Raw genomic sequence first — 22,961 nt, 5'->3', positions numbered from 1 at the left:
AGAGGAGGCTCGTTCAATGTTACATAGCCAACCTCAAACATATTATTATATAAACTTAAAGAAATATGACAATAACTAAACTACCCTCAAACCCTAATACATTCTTCTAACAATTCTTTTAACACTCTCCCTCATAAGTGTGTTTAGGATTTCCTTCGACGATTAAGGTCTAATATGTGGGCTATTTAACTAAAATGAAAGGTAAGTAGAGATTAGCAAGGTTTAAACACAGGACCTTATGTTATGATACTATGATTGATTACCACTATTCCAAAAACTTCAAGCTATTAGGCAAGGGTAAATTTAGTTGTTTTAACTTGAAAGGTGCTTAGGTGTATTGAATCACTATTCTGTTTTTATTGTTGATAAAATCTATTGTATTATTTTAGCTTTTAATTTTATTTTTTGTTTTTTTGGTGATCTGTTTAGGTAATTACTTCACTAATTATGATATAGTACCATCAAAAAGCATTGAGACTCATTTGTGTACCCAAAAAAGGTGATGTTTATCCGTATTAGGTAGCTCTTTTTCTTGGATGTGGGACTTCCTCTCCTAGTAGAGTCTTTGTCATTTGTTTCTATCTATTATATTGCTCAAGAATCCAGTTTCTTGATTTCTATAATTTATGGTTACATTTCACAAAAACGTGATGAGAAAAGTAAATTTTATGCTGTTTTCATAAAACCTTGAATATGTTCTATTAGGATTATTTTCTTCAAATAAATCTGATTATACAATGGGAATTCATTATCACTTCTCATTTTGCATTTTCCTGTACATAATCATAAGCTTTAGAACCATTTGACGCTAGAGTTTAAATTATGAATTAATAAATAAGTTATGATGTTCATATGGTCACTTGTCTTGTGTCGGTGAGTATTTTACTATTTCAGTAATGCGTCCAAATAGCGATAATGATTGAGTATTTTGAACCTGTTCGGTTAATTTCCTTTGATGCTAGCATATTACACAAAGACTAACTCTGAACTCCATAGTGAATATACCTTTAGAAGTTTATGGGGCTAAGAATCACTGAAAGGTATAAGAAAACTGCTAGGCTTGTTTAAAATATAAGTGAATTCTATAGATACATATGGAGTCACTTAAATGTTCATTGAAGAAAGATGATACATCGGAAAATAAGGAGAATGTCATTGATCACTAGGTTTTGCCAATTAAGATAACAATGAGCTGCTTGTTCTGATACAGTGAAAATTCCCATCATACCTGGTCCGAAGTTGAGGTTCTGAAGTTAGCTGCTGGAGTAGAGTCAAATACAGTTCATCCAGTTGGGAAAGCAATTGTGGAAGCTGCTCGGGCTTTTAATGGTCAGAATGCAAAGGTACATTCTTATGTGGCTTGATGAACGTGTGTTTTCCATTTAGCCTTTCTTTTTAACTTCTTTACAGTCCAGCTTGATGAATGTGCATTTTCCATTTACCTTTCCTTTAAATTCTTTTTAAATGCATATCATATGTAGTCCATCCAACTGTTGTTTAATTTTTCAAATTTATTTAATTTGGAATATTATGACGTGAACCATAAATTGCTAGACTTGATCTTCTTTCAAGTTTAACTCTTAGCAGCAGTGGACAATATTATAACATCTCAACTTCTATAATTTTGCTATTGTTTTGGGGTAAACTTATAAATGATTTTGAGAAATTCATGTAAGTTGTTTTAGGTGTATTTGGAGAAGGCTTGTAAAATTATTCTTCTGGATTGAGGGAGCAGTTGTCTTTTTTTTTTTCTTCTTTATTTATGTAATGTGTGTGTGTATACATGTTTGTAGTGATGTAGGCTACAAGAAGCCTACCAAGCTTGGGACCGTAGAATTTTAAGACCAAGAAGGAAAACATGTTAGACCCAAGACATTAGGCAACCACAAGAAAGAAAGGGCAATTCAGCTCCATAGGCCGCTAAAACCCCATCTAACGACAATTAGAACCCAAGTAAAATTAAGAAACAACAGAACTAAATCCAGGATTTACAAAATGGACAGAAATCTTTCTCGATATTGACTATCTACCCTTTCTTTTTTCCGTTTTCTTTTGTTTGTTTTCTTCTAAGCTTGCTGAGCTATATCATTTATCTTCTTATTCATAGTCATTTTCTTTGATAAAGTCCTCTTCTTTATTATGCTATGCTGTGTCTTTGTTCTCTTCTCTACTGGTCTCTTCTGTATTAACCTCAGCATTATTTTCTTAAAAAATGAGTAACTTGATTAGGCTAACACCCAATTAATTGCTCCACCACTGCATTTTTGGTTCCCTTCAGAAGTAACTTCTCCGATGATTGAACCTCATCTATTTCTATCTGTGCCATTATTTTCTCTCAAACCTATTGTTTATGACCTTTAGTATTTTATCTGTGATGTGTCCATGCACACTTTGAGCAGTACATTTCTCAGGCCCCCAAAATACTTCCACTTGAATTTAACCTTAACATTGTTCGACAATCAGATCTGAAAACTTTCAGGCAGCTACTACCAACCTTAATTATCACATGAAAATACAATCTTATTTTCTTTCCCAAAGGTTTAGCCACACACAAAGTCATTGCAATTGCACCCTCTGGCCACCACCAGGATCCAACATTCCTGTTGAGTATCAAATTATTTAATCTATACAGGAATACTAGCCAACTATCAGTTCAAGATTGGGGGTAGAATACTGTGATTCTCTTCTACTAATTCTTTATGCTTTATAGATGAGTGGAGTTGGAAGCATACTTTAAGGTGGAAGTTGAGCAGAATTGTTGGTTTTTTCTGTTCCATTTAGGCAGATAATAATTTTCTGTAGAAGAGTATTTGGTGTGCAAGAACTCGTTCTATGGTCTCTTTTCTTAGGACACAATTTGACAGATGATAATTTGCATTACACTAAGAATTGTATTCTTAGTTGGTGTTACACGTGCAAGGATGATGGAACTGATCATTTGCTCTTCCATGATCATTTGGTTTTTACACTAACTGGGATGCATTTGCTTATGCCTAAATCAATGCTGAGTTAACCAAAGTTCGAGGGTGGCTGGAGCCTAGTGACAAGCAGAGAAACTGCTTCATGTCTTATGTAGTGCATTTGGTGAGGGAAACAAGAGGGCTTTTGAAGGTTTAGAGAAGTCCATGGGAGAAATCAGGTTGATTTTTCTTAAAAGTTCAGCTAAGATGGGCTTCAGTCCACCCTTCATTCGGCTGTTTGGTATCTTTGTTTTGTCTATTTTTTGTATGTTTTTGGTTTTCTAATTGTCATTACAGGGTTCGTGAACAAGATTTATGTGGTTTATAGGACATGCATTGTTGGTTTTTAAGCTTTATCAGTCATCATTTTATTTTAATGAAATTATGCTTCTTGTTTATTTCTTTATTTTTTTGTCTAAGAAGCTATTTTTGTAGGTGGTGGATGGAACATTCATGGAAGAACCTGGGTCTGGTACAGTAGCCATTATTGGGAACAAAAAGGTCTCTGTTGGCACGTTGGACTGGGTTCGAAGGTATTGTAGTCATTTGTCCTTTTTATTACATGTGACAGTGATTTGCTGTAGAAAATACTTCAATCCTTTTCATTGCATTCAGGTTTATAGCAATGAATATTCATGTTAAACTACAACTTATCCCAAAAGTTTAAGCTGAGAGGAAGAGATAAATTTAATCATATAATCAATATTTTAGCACTCCCCCTCGCGTGTGGGCTAAAACTCTATTTTTTAATAGTTGAGGCCCAACATGTAGAATGTTTAATTAAAATGGGGATGAATAATTGAAATAAGGTTCGAACTCAAAACATTTTGCTCTGATACCATATTAAATTAGTATTTATTCTAATAGCTTAAGCTGATAAGGAATACATAAATTTAATTATTTAATCAATACTTTAAAACTCCCCTCTATGTGTGGGCTCAATTTTTTTTTTTAATAGGTGATACCCATCAAATATTTAATTTAAATTGGAGGGGTGGGGGTGGGGGTAAATTGACGGAGTTAGGGTTCGAACTCAAGATTTCTGGCTCTGATACCATGTTATACTATCACTTATCCCAAAAGTTTACGCTAATAAGAAGTGATAAATTCAATTATGTAATCAAGACTTCAACAATTCATGTATCACGTAATGTCCTAGCCCTGTATGGATTCTGCTCTACATGCCATCTGCTATTCTGCATCTACTTGATTACTTTGTGACACTTGTTTTTTGTTTTCTTCTTCTTCTCTCTCTGCCTCCCATTTTTTCCTTTGCTTTGCAAATACTACTATTTTGTCACATTTTGTTTGCCCATCTTTTGGAACCAGACTATTTTAGAAAACCATTCTGTTATTGCATTCAAATGACACTGTTAAACTTTTTTTTAAAGATTTCTTAAGCTATATGAGTTCAAACAAATTTTCTATTCCTTAGTGAATATAATAGTGCTTTTGGACATATGACAAACTTTGCACAGTGGACAAGCATTCTTAAGACATCCAAAAAAGGAATGGTGGACAAAGAAAATGGGACAGAGGGTGTTTTAGAAGTTCTATTTGAAGCTCATTCTAATTTAATCTCTACCACTTTTTGGTGATTTGCTACCACTTTTTGGTGATTTGCTACCTGAAGAGCGGATGTTCGTCAAACAGCAACAAACTTGGATGGCAAGTTTAAGGTTATTCGATTTGTTTGGCATCAGGATAGTGAAATGCAGCGATATCATGGAATAAATTCTCTGTTGTGTGGTATAGTAGCTGAGTCGCACCATTTAATTAATGTTTAATTAATTGGTTTCATTATGTATGAGAATGATCCAGGTCCTTTGTCATCCTATTAGTGAGCAAACTCTTACTATGCTCGTCATGAGTTTGATCTATATGAAACTCTTTCTTGAGTTCCATGAGTGTGGTATGTTCTAGAAAAGTTTGATGCGCCTGCCATTTCTCTTATTCCTAAGAAAGTAGCAGCTGTTGAGGTTAAATATTTTCTCCCTATTAGTCTGGTTAGTGGCATCTATAAAATAAAACTGAAGGGTCTGGCTAACTGATTGAAAACTGTTTTGGAAAACATCATTTTGAAGTCTTAGAATGCGTTTATCAAAGGTTGTCAGGTCCTAGATTCCGTTCTCATCGCCAATGAATGCATAGATAGTCGTCTCAAATCTGGAGAGCCAGAAGTGTTATGTAAATTGGATTTAGAGAAGGCCTACGACCATGTTAGTCGCGATTTCCTTGTTATATATGTTACGAGACGTGGATTTGGGGAGAAAGGGCAAAGATGGATTGCGCACTGAATATCCACTGTTTAGTTCTCTATTGTGATTTAATGATACTCCCAATGGCTTTTTCAATAGCTCTCGTGGCTTGAGACGAGACGACGACCCTCTATCCCCCATCCTTTTTGTGATTGTTATGGAAGTTCTGAGTTGGATGATGTTTGCCATTGTGAATGGGGGGCGTATTCATATTTTTCGATGGGGGCTAGGAATGATGACTCATTATCAATCTGTTCATCTTCTATATGCGGACGATTTCCTTATCTTCCTCTGGGGCTGCACCAGATAATTGTCGATACCAAAGATGTGTTCTCCTTTGTTTTTAAGCTGCTTCTGGACTGAAGATCAATTTGGCTAAATCTGAATTGGTCCTAGTTGGTATTGTGCTGAGCCTGAATGTGAATGGCTTGGTTTGTATTCTTGGTTGTAGGATTTCATCTTTGCCCCTGAAATATTTGGGCCCCCTCTGGGTGCTCCTTTCAAGGCCAAATTTATTTTGGATACAATTATTGAGAAAATGGAGTGAAGATTAGTGGGTTGGAAAAGAATCTATTTATCTAAGAGTGTTTGGTTAACCTTGATCAAAGAGCATGCTTTCCAACTTTCTCACCGATTACCCTTTTTTTTTTCTTTTTTTTTTATTCTTTTTTTTTTTAATCCTTGTAAGTGTTGCTAATTGGTTGGAAAAATTAAAGAGGGATTTCTTATGGGGTGGACTAGATAATGAGTCTAAGTTCCATCTTGTTAATTGAAAAAAGGTAGGTACTCCCCTTCATCCTGGAGGATTGGGAACAAGGAATTTGCTCGCTTTTAATAAGGCTGTCTTGGGGAAATGTGTTGTGGAGAGAGAAGCTTATTGGAAATAGATAGCAGATAAAAAATATGGTAGTGAGGCAAGTGGTTGGTGTTCTTATGGGTGAGTCTTTGAAAACATATTAGAATAGAGAAGGCGTCCTTTCCGACAAAAATCTTCCTTTCCAACAAAATCTTCCTTTCTAATGTTGTTATTGTGCCATATGGGGTGAGTCTTTGAGAATGGTGCTCGAACAAGGTTTTAACATGATGTTTGGTATGGGGATCGTTCTCTAAAGGAAACCTTTCCAAAGTTATTTTGCATTGGAAGGGACATGGATGCTTTGGTGGCTAGCCACATGGTCGCTCACAATGACGGAGTGCATTGTGACATGATTTTTTTTCTTCTATTTCCTCACTTTTCAATGCTCTGTATTCCATTTGGCTGGGACAGGGAGAGGAAGATAACCTCTGTTGGAATCCTTTGAAAAGATCTTTCGAGGTCAAATCTTTTTAAAAAGTCGTCCTCACCAACATTGGCTTCTCTTTCTCTTTCCCTTGGAAGAGCATCTGGAGGTCTAAGGCTCCTTTGGGGATGGCTTTCTTCACTTGGACAGCATCACTAGGAAACATTCTCACAAAGGATAGTCGTCTTAAGCGTCACATGATAGTGATGAATTGGTGTTACATGTGTGAAAAAAGTGGGGAACACCTCCGGATCACCTTCTTCACTGTGATATTGCGAGAGTCAAGAGAGTTGTGGAATATGGTGTTTCAGATGTTTGGAGCAGGGTGGGTTATGCCTGAACGGTTGGTCGAGCTCATGGCGTGTTGGAAAGGAAGATTTTGTTGGACTGATTTAAACATTGTGTGGAATGGAAACCCCTTTTGCTTGATGTGGTGCATTTGGAGATAAAGAAATGCTTGAAGTTTCAAAGATTGTGAGAAGATGAGTTTGGAGCTACAACTTGGTTTTCTTAAATCACTCTTTGAGTGGATCTCTGTTAACGCCCCTGCCAATATTTCTAACTTTGTAGATGTTTATGCTCTTTTTCATTGTTCTTCATCTAATTTGGGTGTTCTTCTTTGTATACGTTATATGTACTTAGGTTGCACCCCTTGTGCTTTTAATGAATTTGGTTTTACTTATAAAAGAAATGTGTGCCCAAACTCTAGAAGATGATAATTACAATGAAGATGCTATTAGCGATGATCATGATCTACATGTTGCCACAAGAACATGATATGAGATATGGAATCAACTTAACTTTGTCATCCTTGGTATCTTATGTGTATATGTAAAGAGAGAAACAGACTCACACCCAAAGCAGCATGGTTAATGATTAGAATACTTTAAGGAAACTAGTAATGATTTGTAATCATGGGTCTTAGACATTCTTCTTTTGTTTATGTTTTTTTTTTTTTTTAGTTTGAATCACATGTAATATTTTGTCTTCTGCAGGCAAGGAGCTAATGAGAATCCATTTCAAGAAGTGGAGGAGCCTAAGAATCAGTCCTACGTATTTGTTGGAGTAGATAACTCTCTGGTTGGTCTTATTTATTTTGAGGATCAAATCAGGGAAGATGCTGGATTCGTGGTTGAATCTTTGTCGAGGCAGGGAATTAACACATACATGCTGTCTGGGGACAAGAGAAGTACTGCCGAATATGTTGCATCTGTTATTGGTATTCCAAAAGAAAAGGTAAGAATTATTCAGTTTTCCTTCTTAACAACATTCCACGACTGAGTAACACAGTGTAGAGGTTGAGATTCTAGCACTAACTTCTACCTGTTAGGATGAATGTTGGTTTCATTGTCTAGATGGAGGCGGATTGGTGAGCCTTATTATGAGAAGATACCTTATTATGAGAAGACATCACTCAAAGCGATAAATGACACATGGGAGCAATAATTAAGGAAATATAATGAGATTGCATCATATTAAGGCGAAGGTTGGAATTTTATGCTATCTAGCCACAAAAAGGTCTGGGGTTCAATCCCATATGCATGAGTTTTATGTGCCTACAAATAAAAAGAAAGGAAAAAAAGTAAAGAAAGGCCACAAAATTGCTTAGTCATTAAGGAAAACAGCTCCCTAGCTGGAATAATCAATCTGATCACTATTAACTGTTAGATGAGCCAGAAAACGTTCCTGCTGGATCATTTTCATGTTAGAGGTAATGTTGTCCCATATGACTATTAATGTTAGATGAGCCGGAAAACCTTCCAGCTTGATCATTTGTCATGTTAGATATAATGTTGTGCCAAAGAATACACATCTAGTTTTTTTGCCTCTTATTTGTTTGATAAATGCACTATCCATCAAACATCGTGTGCTCACACTCCACAACAAAATGGTGTGGCTGAACGCAAGAATCGTCATTTATTGGATGTTGCACGCTGTCTCTTATTTCATATGTATGTCCCCAAACATTTTTGGAGTGATGCTGTTCTCACTGCTTGTTATCTCATTAATCGGATGCCCTCCTCGGTCTTAGATGGTGCTTCTCCACATTCGCTCTTATATTCTTCTTCACCCCCGTTTGCCTTACACTAAAGGTTTTTGGGTGTGTTTGCTATGTTCATAACTTGGGTCCTGGCTTTGATAAACTTGATCCTCGCTCTACTAAATGTGTCTTCCTTGGTTATTCCACAACTCAAAAGGGATATCGTTATTATAATCATGTTCTTCGCCGCTACTTAACTAGCACCGATGTCACATTTGTTGAGTCTCTTTCCTACTTTCATGTTGATTCGTCTTTCGAAGCGTCTACCCTTGAGCCTAATGTCACGTCTGTTCCGCTGCCTGTTCCATCTCTTTGAGTCTGTCGTGTTCCCTCCACGCTCTTCTGCTCCTCTCCAAGTTTATACACGTCAGCAACGCCCATCAGCTCCTGCACTCCCACCATCATCCGTCCCGTCTTCGGATCCGCTATCACCTGGATCTGATTCCTTGCCCATTGCCCTACGGAAAGGTACACGGTCTTGCACTACTAAGCATCCTATTAGTCAGCTTGTAACCACTAGTTCTTTATCCCCTTCTCATTCTTGCTTTATTTCCCATCTTTCTACTATTTCCACCCTAAAGACAGTGCAAGATGCCTTATCTAACTCTGGCTGGAGGCAAGCTATGGAATTGGAAATGAAGGTCTTGTATCAAAATGGTACGTGGGAACTTGTTCCAGTACCGCTTGCTAAGAAGACTGTTGGTTGCAAATGGGTATACACGATTAAGTTTAATCCTGATGGTTCAGTTGAATGGTTGAAAGCTCGTTTGGTTGCTAAGGGTTATACCCAGACATATGTTATTGATTATGATGAGACATTTTCTCCAGTTGCCAAAATCTCTTCTATCTATATTCTTATTCTTTGGCTACTAATCTTAATTGGCCCTTATTTCAGTTGGATGTCAAAAAATGCCTTTTTACATGGGGATTTACATGAGGAAGTTTATATGGAGCAACCACCTGGGTTTGTTGCTAAGGGGGAGTATCAGAGTTGTTAAGTTAAAAAAGGCTTTGTATGGCCTCAAGCAATCTCCACAGGCATGGTTTGGGAAGTTCTCTGAGGCAGTTATGGAGTTTGGTCTTCAGCGTTGTCAGACAGATCATTCAGTATTTCACTTGCATACAAGTGCAAGCTACATTCTTCTTGTGGTATATGTAGATAACATTGTGATTACAGGTGATGATTCAAGAGGCATTGCTCGATTGAAACTGTTTTTACAGCAAAAGTTTCATACAAAAAGATTTGGGAAAACCAAGATATTTCTTGGGGATTGAAGTTGCTGGATCCCAAACAGGTATCAATTTATCTCAAAGAAAATATGTACTTGATTTGTTAGAAGAGACAGGTCTCCTAGGTGCTCGTCCTGTTGACATTCCAATGGATCATAGCCAGAAATTAGTAAAGGATGAAGGAGAATTATTTGAAGACCTTAGTAGGTATTGTCCTTTGGTTGGAAAGTTGAATTATCTTACTATTACTAGGCCAGACATCTCATGTGCAGTTAGTGTTGTTCGTCAGTTCTTGGAGGCTCTTAGGGTTTCACATTGGGAAGCTATTACTCGTATTATTCGATATATGAAAAGAGCTTTTGGCCTTGGGATATTGTATAGACTGAATGGACACCTCCGGGTAGAAGGGTTTACTGATGTAGATTGGGCAGGTTCTCCCTCATATAGGCAATCTACTACAGGATAGTGTGCATTCTTGGGTGGTAATCTGGTGACTTGGAAATTTAAGAAACAGACAGTGGTGGCACGATCGAATGCTGAGGCAAAATACAAGGCAATGTCTAATACTGCTAGTGAATTGACATGGTTACAACATTTTCTCCAGGAGATTGGATTCGCCGCTCCTACTCCTATCCCGTTATTTTGTGATAATCAAGTTGCTATACATATTGCATCTAACTATGTCTTTCTTGAAAGAACCAAGCATATTAGGTTGATTGTCACTTTGTTAGATAAGATACTCAACATAGATATCTTTACACCATTCGTGAAGTCTAGAGATCGGGTAGCTAATATGTTTACAAAATCCTTGTGTAGAAAGAAGTTAGAGTTTATTTGTTCCAAGCTGGGCTTATATAATATATATGCTCCAGCTTGAGGGGGAGTGTTAGAGGAGAATATTAGGGTTAATATGTTATATGGGTATTTTGGCCTTTGTATTCAAAGTTACTATATATATATATATATATATATATATATATATGCTACGTGAATATTGAGCCTTTTCTTCTATTCTCTTTTCATGCAAACGCTAAATCCTATAACAATGTCAATTACTTGTATAAAAAGAAAAAAACAAAAACAAAGAACTAGGGGACTCTAAAGGGGGTTTTTGTTTAAGAGTAATGTAGGAGATGCCCATGCCATTGCCAAGGTAGGTGGAAGAATCCAACTATTCTTATGGCAGGACCTCGGGTTTGAGAGCCATATTGATTTGACACATTCAAGAGTAGCCTACTAGTTTGCAATATTAGTCATTAGAGAGGAAATACCTAAATTATCCCCTTCTTTAATATCTTTGGAAAAGCCTAGTAAATTGGCTTCTTTGTTGTGTTAGCTTTCACTAAGATTGTTTTTTTTTTTTGATAAGTGCTTTCACTAAGATTGTTAGTACTAGAGTCTCTGAATACATTGTTAAAGCCATGAATAATATATTAGGTATTTGAATAGAATGCTTGAAACTTCTAAGATTGTGAGAAGACGGTGACAGAATTGAAAGCCATTATGCTCAAATCTCTTTATGTTTGCATGGTTGCCTACTGTTCTCGTTTCTCTAATTTCTTAAAATTTCTGGATTTGGGGTTTTTTTTTCTTTTTGATTGGGTGTTTCTCTTGTATTTTTTTCGTGTACAAGGGGTGTGCCTGTGCTTCTTAATGAGATTGGATTACCTATCAAAAATAATATATTAGGTACTTGAGTGATGTCTTCTAGGATGTTTACATCCTGAGAGCTTATTTTGTCTCATCTCCTATTTGTGGATGACGCCTTCATCTTCTATGAGGCTAACCCAGATCACCTTTGTAATTTGTGTTGTCTTTTCTTATACTTTGAAGTTGTGTCAAGTTTGAAAATTAATTTGGCTAAATCAGAGTTAGTCCTTGTTGGCGTTGTGGAAGATGTTGAAGGCCTGGCTTGTATCCTTGATTGTAGGATTTCTTCTTCGCCTATGAAGTACCTAGGTCTTCTGTTGGGGGCTTCTTTGATGGAAAAATCAATTTGGGATGGTATTATTGAGTAGGAAGGAAACTGACTTTATTTGTCTAAGGGTAGTAGAATTACTTTGACTAAATGCCTTCCCGGGTCTTTTTAATATTGCTTGCAATAACGATGCTTTCATTGCGGATATTCGGGAGTGTGTAAATGGGATGGTTCACTGGAATGTTACTTTCACCCGTAGTATTCATGATTGGGAGGAGATGGCCTTAGCCTCTTTCTTCTCGCTCTTGTACTCGTCTTCGATTTGGGGGGAAGGGGAGGACCGGATGTGGTGGATTCCTTCAAGAAAGGGGAAGTTTGAGGTACGCTCTTTCTATAGAATGCTTGCCTTTAAGGTACCTAACCACTTTCCGTGGAAAAGCATTTGGCGCACCAAGGCCCCTTTGAGAGTGGTGTTTTTCGCATGGGCGGCTGCCCTTGGGAAACCTCTCACGTTGGATAACGTTCGGAAGAGAGGTATCGTTGTGATTAATTGATGTTGTATGTGTGAGGCGGATGGGGAGTCCGTGGATCATCTCTATCTTCATTGTGGAGTCGCACGCAAGTTGTGGGATGTTATCGTCTCTCGCTTTAACATGTGTTGGGTTATGCCTAGAAGCGTAAAGGAGATGTTTGCTAGTTGGTGGGCGGGCGGGAGAACGAGTAGTGCTGTGGTATGGAAGATGGCTCCCCTTTGTCTTCTTTGGTGTCTCTGGATGGAAAGGAATGCAAGATGCTTCGAGAATGTGTCGAGGAATCTTGAGGACCTTATTCACTTTTTTTTGTACACTTTATTCACATGGACTACAGGCTGGCTTGCTCCTTTAGTAATCAACTTTCCTAATTTTCTATTTATGTTCTCTTCTTCTTTCTCCCCTACTTGCGCCCCTCTGCGCTCTTTTAATGCATTATTACTTATAAAAAAAAAAAAAGAATTACTTTGACTAAAAGCAATTTATCTAATTTTCCAATTTATTTTTTGTTCCTCTTCTCCCTCCCTATTGGTCTTGCTAATCTTGTGGAGAAACTACAGCGGGATTTTTTGTGGGGCAGATTTCGTTGTGATTTCAAATTCCATCTAGTAAGTTTGTCAAAGATTTGCAATCTGATTTCCGTAGGTGCTTTGGGCATTAAAAACTTGCTTCTTTTTAACTGAGCTCTTTTGGGGAAGGGGTTATTGCTTTATGCCACGAAGAGAGGTTCTGTGAAGAATGATTGTGGAAATTAATATGACAACATGTGGGGAGTGTGGTGTTCATGGGTGTGGGATGAATTCTCTAAATTTATTAGATTTCAGGTAGGTGATATTTCTAAGATCGGATGCATCATGTGTGGTGTGGGGATAGATTTTGAAGGCAGCTTTCCTTGACAGTATAACTCGCTTCAAGGACACTTTAGTGACAGATCACTTCCAGTTTTCTAATGGCACTTTATAGTGGAACATCACTTCTATCATAACAGTGCATGACTGGGAGGTGGATTCAATTAGCCAAAGACTTGTGGCAATCAATCTTCTGTCTATTCGGGATAGAGAGGTCATTCCTCAATGGGTGGTGGAGCTGTTGGCTTGTTGGAGAGGACAATTTGAAAGACATTGCAATATAGAAGTTTGGAAGATGATTCCAATGTGCTTAATGTGGTGCATTTAGAGAGAACGCTATGCTCGGAACTTCGAAGAGTCTTTATGTTCAATCCTCTTTAGGATTGGATGGATGCTTATAATTATTTTGTTTCTCTAATTTCTTAGAATTTCTTGATATGTGTACTTTTTAATTGAGTGTTTCCCATGTACTGGGGTTGCACCCCTTTGTGCTTCTTTTTTAGATTGGATTTATATATATATATATATATATATATATATATATATATATATATATCCTGTATTTTTGGTTAGAGAATCCCACAATGGTTGTCTTTGGGACTTGGTATGGGTTTACATGTTTGTTGTGCCTCTCTACTTAATAGGTCAAGCCTTGGAGTTGGATACTTTAACACAGTACCAGAGGCTGGTATGATTGTTTTGGACTGCGTGTGAAAGACTCATTTGTCTTTGTTTTGGATTTGGTTGAGTTGTCAGGCCACTTGTTTTTGTTTCAGATAAGGTTGGGTCATTAGTCCTGGATGAGAGGGGGTGTTAAGGAACCGCATTAGTTGGCTCTCGTCACTTTATAGCTTAAGCTCTTGGGTTGGATTCTTTAACAATATGTTACAATTCTTATCATTATCATGATTGCTGATTTTTGAGATAGATGGGCATTTGCATTAGGTTTATAACAAGTGAACCAGTTGGTTTGCAATTTGCTTTTAGTATTGTAAGTGTAGGTTTTCTTTTTGTTAATGCTTCTTTATCTTTTTTCCTCTTTTTCTTTCTGGAACTGCCATTGTAGTGAGGCTTGATTGTCGCAAAGTGATTAACTTGTAGAATATCCAAAATCATTCAACAATGGATATTATTAAGAAAAGATTTTATGTAGTAAAATGTCATAAACATGTTGCAACTGCAGGTAGTATCTGGAGTTAAACCAGATGAAAAGAAGAAGTTCATAACCGAACTTCAGAAGGGTCAGAACATTGTAGCCATGGTTGGTGATGGAATTAATGATGCTGCTGCCTTGGCTTCATCAGATATTGGAATTGCCATGGGTGGGGGTGTCGGAGCTGCTAGCGAGGTGTCTTCTATTGTGCTGATGGGCAATAGGCTCTCGCAGGTATCTTTGAAGCAACATGTTCTTTTTAACTTCGTAACTCCCTCCATTTGGAGATACTTATTTAGTTTCTCTAATTAGCCAGGAATCCAATTTCTGTGCTTTTTTTTTTTTTTTTTTTTTTGGTCTCAGACATCTGTCCTCTTTGCAGCATTAAATAGAACTGCCATTTTCAATTATTGAAATTTAAGTTTTTTTTTTCTTCGACAGTAATGTATCACTTTGTTTCTCTGTGCAACAAGTAAGAAATTGAAGATGTATAACCAATATTACTGAAGGTGCACCTACGCACAAAATGCGCAAAGGCCCAAGGCAAAACAAAGTGCCTTCCCATGAAAAAAATGTCTCCTTTTATTCGATGGGCTGAGAGTTGGTATGCCTTTTCCTTAAGGCACATGTCTCTCAGGAAGCATGCCTTCATTAATTTTTCTTAACATGGTCAACTAGTAATGCCTTTTTTCCTTCCCATCTGTTTTACTTCAATTAGGTTTATGTATCTAGTTCTTTAACCATCTAATGTCAACTAGTTTTATCTGATTTCATCTTATGAGCAATCCTCTATGTTGATTTGAGATCTCGTATTATATTGGTTGGTTGACCTAGATCACCTACATGCAGTTGCTCGATGCTTTGGAGCTCAGCAGGCTAACCATGAAGACCGTCAAGCAAAATCTCTGGTGGGCTTTTGCCTACAATATTGTAAGTTTATGCATCATATAAACATAGCTTTCTCATTTTTTTTTTTTTTTGTTTGTTTGATTTGTTTTCTCTTCTAATTAGTTTCAGTAGTGAAACTGCATATGAAATAAGCACCTAGGAAGAGAAGGTCATATGCCTTTGTTTGGAGGTTTTTGCCCGTTTAAAAGGAAATTTAAGGCAAATATCAGTTTCTTCCTCTTGATGGTATGGGATGATAATGGAGTTGGGTGTGAAACTTTATTTCCCATATGATTGAAAAGAAGATTCTGAGACTAATATTGGGTTTCAGCCCTCAGATATTTTATGCCTAAAAGGGTCTAGTTTCCCAACTTCAAGTTGGTAATACTGCTTTCAACTTCTTGAACGTATTTGAAGTTTATTTCCTAATAAGGCAAATTTGATCCAGTAGCATCCAATAAGCCTAGTAACACCACCAATAGACCCACCAGTCCACGTGGATCAACCCACTACCTAGATGAGTGAAGTCTTTATTTTGTGTTTATGCGTCTACTGTGTCTAAATTACTGTTATTCTATAAATTGTAGTCATGTTTTCAGTTTATAAATGTCTTGTTACAAGCATGTGGCTTTGATTTGCCTTAAGGGTTTAAACTAAAAGAGATATATGTAGTCAATGGCTAGATTGTAAGGTCGCTATAGGCTTGTATATAACTGAATATAAGATTTTCGTGGTGTCATCTTATGCAGCTTTTGCCTAAATTTTCGATGAAAAATGGGTCTGATGCCATTAGTACTTTTGTACAGGTTGGAATTCCAATTGCTGCCGGGATGTTGCTGCCATTAACTGGGACCATGTTGACTCCATCAATTGCTGGAGCCCTCATGGGCTTGAGTTCTATTGGGGTGATGACCAATTCATTGCTTTTGAGATACAAATTTTCCTCAAAACAAAAACAGGTGTATGGTTCATATGCAAATGCCAAGATTCATTCGGAGTCTGATCTTCTTGGGGGCCAGAAAGAGAAAATGGAGCAGAATGATTCTGATTCTGGGGGAGAGAGACGATAAACAGAAGAATGTTGCGGCATAGCAAGGGAGAGAGAGAGAGATTCTTTGAAATGAGCATTTGCATAGGAAAGGTTAAGATGGAAGAAATGAGCATTTGCAAGAGATCCCATTGTGGAAGAATGAAAGGGGTAACCTCATTGCTTCTTTCAATACAAATTTCAATGTCCAAGAGCATTGAAATTGTTTGATAGATGATGATATTGAGTTAGAAGTAATAAGGGCTTGTTGCTTTTTGACTTTTGACCCAACTCAATTACCCTGGCTGATTGATGCCTAATAATGTGCTTTCGATGCTATCGAGGGTTTTCATATATACATGGTCCTCTAACGGTGATTATTGAAAAAAAAAAAAAAAAAAATTAGTTATGTTATTATTGAAATTGTTGACCTGTGACTATCCGGCTGTATGCAACTTAAAAAGCATTGTAGCCAACAGTAGATAACAAAAAGGACAACTTTAGAGTGTTTCCAATTTATCTGCTTGGCATAATGGGGTAACTTTTCCATTCCTTTTTTTTCTTTGAGAATCAAGTTATTTTTCTGTTATTTTCCCATGCAACAGCTGATTATTTAGTGTATAAAATCCATTCCTCTTCCCTTAGTAATCACCAACGAGTAGAGAATCAGTCTTTTGTCTCATATCACATTGATTATTGAGACAGGCAAAAAGATAAAATAAAATCTAAAATCAGTGAGAACTTCACTTAAGCAACTCGAACTTTTTCGTTACATTTGTAGTTATTTCCTAAATTTTAAAAACTCTCAATTAGTGAAATCATTTTTCAATTTTATCTATCTATTAGGATTTTTTATTAAATGTTGTCTAACAAATCTAAAATACCCTTGTTATTTTTAAAAGAAAATATAATATTTTATTTTATTATTATTGTTTTATTATTATTATTTTTTTTTTTTTTCGAAAATTTCGTTTAATCTTGACCGACGCCTAAATCATTGGATAGGAGGACGGTTGAACCAAATGAGGTTCTACCTGAATCTTTTTGGCGGACGTACGGCCACGGGACCGGACGTACAAGCTTCCTGGGCAAATGTACGGCCACGAGCCTGGATGTACGGCCAGAGGTGTTCCAGGAAACGTCACTTTGGCAAGTTGTCCAATAACCTCTATTTTTATGTTCAAAGATCGTTTTAGTTTGATTTAAAACTAAGGAAAAATTGCAGTTTACCCCCTTAAAGTTGACAGCGTTTTTCAATTCGAACACCAAAGTTTCAAATTTTTGCAATCTACCCCCACAAAGTTTCAATTTTTTTTCAATTCAACCAATATTATCCCAAAATTTCCATATTGCCCCTGATTTTTATTTTTTTATTTTTATTTTTTATGAAAAATACATAAATTTGAGGCTGTAAAAATGGCCAGATGGCCAAAGGAGTGGCTGTATATTTTTTTAATTTTTTTATAAAAAATAAAAATTAGAGGCAATATGGAAAGTTTTGGATACAATTGGTCAAATTGTAAAAATTTGGAACTTTGGGGGGGTGAATTCCAAAAAATGAAACTTTAGTGTTCAAATTGAAAAACGATGTCAACTTTGAAAGGGTAAACTGTAATTTTCCCTAAAATTAGTGATAGGTCTTTTCTCAGTATTCAAGGTTATGAAGCATCAAAGAAATTTTACGGAAAAACCTTACGACCTAGGTGAGTACACAAACTCACATGGATGCTTATTGTTACTTTTTCCGCATTGCACGTTTATTTTATATATATCAAACATGCATATTTTACAACTCTCTTGAAATACATTTTGGAACTACTGTGAACTCTTTTTTGTAAAAATATGTGTTCATTAATAAAATAACAATGATGCTTATACAACTATGCATGTAAAAGATTAATAAGATTAATTGCATAGTATGACATGGTACACCGGTACATGCGGGATAACAGCCTTGGGCTTACTATACAGGTTAACTTTTATGGTCAAATGTGTGTGGGCGGGGCTTTGGATCCAATGGTTTCGTGACCATGACGTAGCCATTCCCTATTGGATGGATGGTCACTATAGGACAGACATCATTAGCGGTGTGGGATACCAGAGATCGGACTCGGTCGTCCCACTAATGTTATATACGGTAGTGTACAATATCCAGGGCACCGGTGTTGTATTACAGGTCCCTCGAGATAGTGTCAACCCTACTATAAATGGGTAATATCTCAGGTAGACAATACGGTTGAACTATTACTATTACTCATAATTATAAACAAATCTTATATCTATATCACATCCATGATAAACTGTCATCTCGTAATGTAGCATGTGCTTTATAAACAACCGAGCTCACCATTTAATGATGGGTACGTCATGTGCATTTATACTCACTAAGTCATCGGAGTTACCCTTGTATTATTTCCCTTTTTTTCTCCATATATACAATTATGCTGTTATAGATAATTTAGCAGAAGATCGATACCGCGAAGCATCCGGTTTTGTGGAGGATTCGACCCAGTAGATGCTTGAAGACTTATTGCAAGCTTAGGCGAGTACTCATGGTAACTAGTACTATTGAGTTATGTTGTTGACCTAAGAGCTTTGATGTAAGGTTGCATATTAAGGTATAACATAGATCCCTTGTAATGATGATGTGTATAGTATGATTTCAGCTACTTTGATGTTCCTTAGTAGATGCTCTGGCTGTAATAATTAATGTTTAAAGAATCTTGATGTTTCCAATGTTTAGTATCCTCTGTTTTCGAGGTGTAGAGGTCCCTAAGTCTTATTCGGAGGGGAATAAGGCTGGGAGACAAACCGTGGAATTAATTATCAGTTAATTAATTTTCGAGGCGTTACAGTTAGTATCAGAGCAGTTGCTCTTCGCGCCATAAGAATTGATCTGTTAAATATTAAGTCTAGATTTATTAGAGTTTTTGGCTCTGTGGACTGTAGGAAATGATCTACTAGAGCATAGGATGGATTAGATGTATACAAGGGATATAGAGTTTTGAATCTTGATGATCTTAAGGATGTTGGACTTGAGGGTTTTAGTAATTCAATATGGTATTGAAGGTAGGACTAGGACCACTTTAATGATGCAACTTTGGGGATTAGGAATGATCTACACTACGATAGTTACTTAAGGTCTTAAGCTTAGATCTACATTAGGTCTTTGGATACGGTTGTAGTGGTTTAGGCCCTTCGTAAGGATAGGTTTGCGACTAGGTTTGACGTCTTAAGCGAGGCTTAACGTAGCACTTTGAAGTAGGGGCTAATGATCCTTGTGACTGCAGAGATGCCACGGTACGATGACATTGGGACCAACAATGGTAAGAGGTCATCCCAACCTAATGAGAAGACGAGGAATGTTCTGGACTCCACCCAAGCATTGGAAACGGTGGCAAGTCTTCTGGTGGAGGCTTTGGTCAACGTACCAGGAGAAGGGACTCCAAGTGGAAGCAAGGGTTGCTCTTTCAAGGAGTTTTATGAGCATCATTTCCTGATGTTTAAGGGGAATCTGAACTCTGGGGAAGCGAGTGATTGGCTTACGAACTTGGAAGAATTGATACGAGTTATGGATTGCACTGAGGAGCAAAAAGTGAAGTACGTAGCCTACAAGTTCTTTGGAGAAGCAAGGCTATGATGGTACGCTAAGAGGAACTCAGTAGTGATGGAATTAGGAAGCGAGGATGCTAAAACGTGGACCCGATTCAAGGAAGAATTCTATCGAGAGTACTCGTGGGTTTAAGGATGAGGACACCCCAAGAGTCGCGGTTCAACAAGAAACAGAGTCGTTGGTGCCATAGGTGTGCCAAGCTGCATTTTGGGAAAGGCAAATCAAGGAAGAATTTGTGGTACCGATGTTGCAAGGTGGGACACTTCATTCGAAACTGCAACCAGGTCAAAAGGAATGGTATTGGTTTACTTGGAAGGAAATGATGGCAGGACAAGAGATAAGCGTAACCACTAGAATTGTTTAAGGCATGCGGGTTTGCTTTGTTTTGGAGTTGGGGACTGGGTTGCTGAATGTATACTTAGGCATCAACCAGTTGAATTTTATTTTGTACTTGCACTTGATTTGGAGTTTTGGACCTAAATGTGTAACATTGACTAAGAGTTTTATTAATGCGTGATGCTTGTTAGACTATGTCTGATGTGTTGATGATAAGATTCATGATTTTGTTAATTGCCCATTATCAGGATGTTAAGGCTTGATATTTTTGAACTTGGACTTTGGTAAAGGCCAACTGGTGAATCTTGTACCTTCGGATCTTGTACGCATGGATTACCTAATTTTGGGTTGCGTATAAGCTAAGAGATTCTGAGGATCTTTCTGTACCTGAATGGACTAAGGAGTTCTCGGGTGCAGTTGTGTGTTGAGACAAAGGAGGTGGTTATAGCTAATTTAAGGATTATGATCGCAAGATCATCCTGGCAAGGCTAATGTAGTAGCTGACGCATTGAGTAGGAAAGGCGATGGTAAAGCTTGCCATTCTTGGAATTTCCCAACCCTAGTTGGTTATGGAATTCGCTAGGATGGGAGTAGAAGTGGTAGATGAGGGTCTGCCTCCACGCTTGTCTAACTTGGTGGTTGAATTGGAATTGCTTGCTAGAATTAAGGCCACTCAGTTGGAGAACCCTGAGTGCACAAAGATCAAGCAGTTGCTAAGGCATAAGGGTTTTGCCTTAAGGATGATGGGTTGCTCACCCATTTCCAATAAGTGTGTGTCGGAAGACAAAGGGCTAAGTAAGGAGATCTTGAAGGCTCATCATTCTCTGCATATTGTACATCCCGAAAGTACCAAGATGTACAAGGATTAGAAGAGAACAAAATTGGAGTTTAGTACTGATTTCCACCCACAGACGGATGGTCAGTCGGAGCGGACTAACCAAATCCTAGACGACATGTCAGGGGCTTGCATGTTGGAGTTTAGAGGTAGTTAGAGTTAGTACCTACCTTTGATCAAGTTCGGTACATGCGACTGTTGGAATGTTGCCTTACGGGGCACTTTATGGACGCAAGTGTTAGTCGCCCTTGTACGGGGAGAACGTCTGAAAGAGGCAGATGTTGGGGCTTGAAAGATACTCGTGACAAAGTGCTTATGATTAGACAAAGGATGAGTTCATCCTAGAGTCGGCAAAAGAGCAACACCGATAATCGGAGACGACCTTCGAAATTTGAAGTAGGAGATCATGTGTTCCTTAAGATATCATTGATGAGGGGAATGATGCGATTTGAGAAGGAAGAGGAGATTGGCATACAGGTTTGCCTTATCCCCAGACTTGCTGGGAACACATGATGTTTTTCATGCCTCAGTATTAAGGAAGTACATCGCTAATCTATACTTAGTGGTGGAGTACGAACCTTTGAAGATCCAAGAAGGATTGACGTACAACGAGGAGCCGGTGAAGATCATAGATCAGAAGAAGCAAGTGCTACGCACCAAGACAATTCCTATCATTAAGGTATGTGGCATAATCATGGTGAGAAGTGGAGTAGGACTATAGGACATGCAGAACCGTTATCTGCATTTGTTTGATTATGTATGACTCTTTCTGGATTTCTCAAGATTATACTTGGACATTATACCTATTCCTGTTATGGTTAAAGGGATAGCCGAGTAAGAAAGAGTTTGTTTTCCTCTATAAGGTTAAGGCATAGATACCTACCGATTCGGACTGTATGTGGAACTACTCATTTTGTGAGTTAATTGACTTGGGTGTCGAGATTGATGAGGACTGGTACAATGTCTTTCATGTCTTTACATTGAGGTTCAATGATTTTATTCGTATGGTTAATTTCTTTTGGACTGTATGCCTATCCGTTACGATTATGGGTAACCGTTACATTTGGATTGTATAAGAGTAGTTGATTAAGATAAGTTTGCTTTCGGCTAGGAAGTATGGCATCATGTGAAAAATACCCATAGGCTTGACTCCATGTGGAGCTACTATTGTTTTGGTGAATTTAGGGGTCGTCAAGTTTGATGATGGTTGATATAGTGTGGGTAACATTGACTACGACACCCTTGGTGACTTACAAAGGGATTTGGTACAACTTGTGAGGATGCTGACGTGGATCACTTTATATTGGACAAAGGAGCTTAGTGATAGAAGAACAAATGGGATAAGATTTTTCCAAAGATGAGGCTGAGCATGAACCTTATATGACTACGAATGTTAAGGTGATGTTACTATTTCTTCATGTATTTTGGGGCTACGAAATTTCGAGGAGGAAATTTTTATAAGGAGGGGAGAATGTAGTGACCCAAATAATTAACTAAGCTTAAATAGCTTAGTTAGAGGGTTAATTTGGGTTTTGGGTCACTAAGAACCGCTAAAGGCGTATTTTGGGATTTGGACTTTCGAACAGGATGTACGCTAGGGCTGCCGGACGTATGCTTCTGTTTTTGGTGCAAACGTATGCATGGGGACCACCGTACGTACGCTAACAATAGTATGCCGTACTCTGCAAATAGTACACGGACATACGCTTGGGACAACATGAACGTATGCTACTTTTGGAATACCCCATAATACCTGGACGTACGATACAGCCTTCGGACCGCTGTGTAAATAGTACCGGACATACGCCTCAATAGTACCCAGACGTCCGCTACTTTTCAGAGAACTTGGTAGCACCCTCTACTATAAATACCCCCTACCCTCAACGTTTCACACACCCAGTTACGCCCCAAGCTTTGTGAAAATCCTCTTGTGAGTATGTTCTTGTGAGTTTTGTGAGTCCTTAGAGAAGGAGAGGTGATTCTTGGAGGTTTTGGCTTCGAGGAGGTAATCTTCTACGCTTAGTTTGTTCCATAGGCATTATGC

General features: G+C 37.7%; 1 protein-coding gene across 1 annotated transcript in view; it reads left to right on the top strand.

Moving 5' to 3' along the window:
- Window positions 1-16,722, top strand: part of PAA1 (P-type ATP-ase 1) — a 65,234-nt gene extending 48,512 nt beyond the window's left edge. Inside the window, exons 12-17 of the mRNA XM_059592436.2 lie at window positions 1,211-1,343; window positions 3,396-3,493; window positions 7,494-7,734; window positions 14,249-14,452; window positions 15,068-15,148; window positions 15,913-16,722. Coding sequence (XP_059448419.2) covers window positions 1,211-1,343; window positions 3,396-3,493; window positions 7,494-7,734; window positions 14,249-14,452; window positions 15,068-15,148; window positions 15,913-16,176 — 1,021 coding nt within the window. The 3' untranslated portion in view covers window positions 16,177-16,722. The remainder of the gene's footprint in view (window positions 1-1,210; window positions 1,344-3,395; window positions 3,494-7,493; window positions 7,735-14,248; window positions 14,453-15,067; window positions 15,149-15,912) is intronic.
- The last annotated feature ends 6,239 nt before the right edge of the window (window positions 16,723-22,961 follow it).

Source organism: Corylus avellana, chromosome 4 (assembly GCF_965113065.1).
Source record: "Corylus avellana chromosome 4, dhCorAvel1.hap1.2, whole genome shotgun sequence".
In the NCBI taxonomy this organism is placed as follows: Eukaryota; Viridiplantae; Streptophyta; class Magnoliopsida; order Fagales; family Betulaceae; genus Corylus; species Corylus avellana.
Note: the sequence above shows the minus strand (reverse complement) of the source record. Positions and strands in the feature narration are given on the sequence as shown.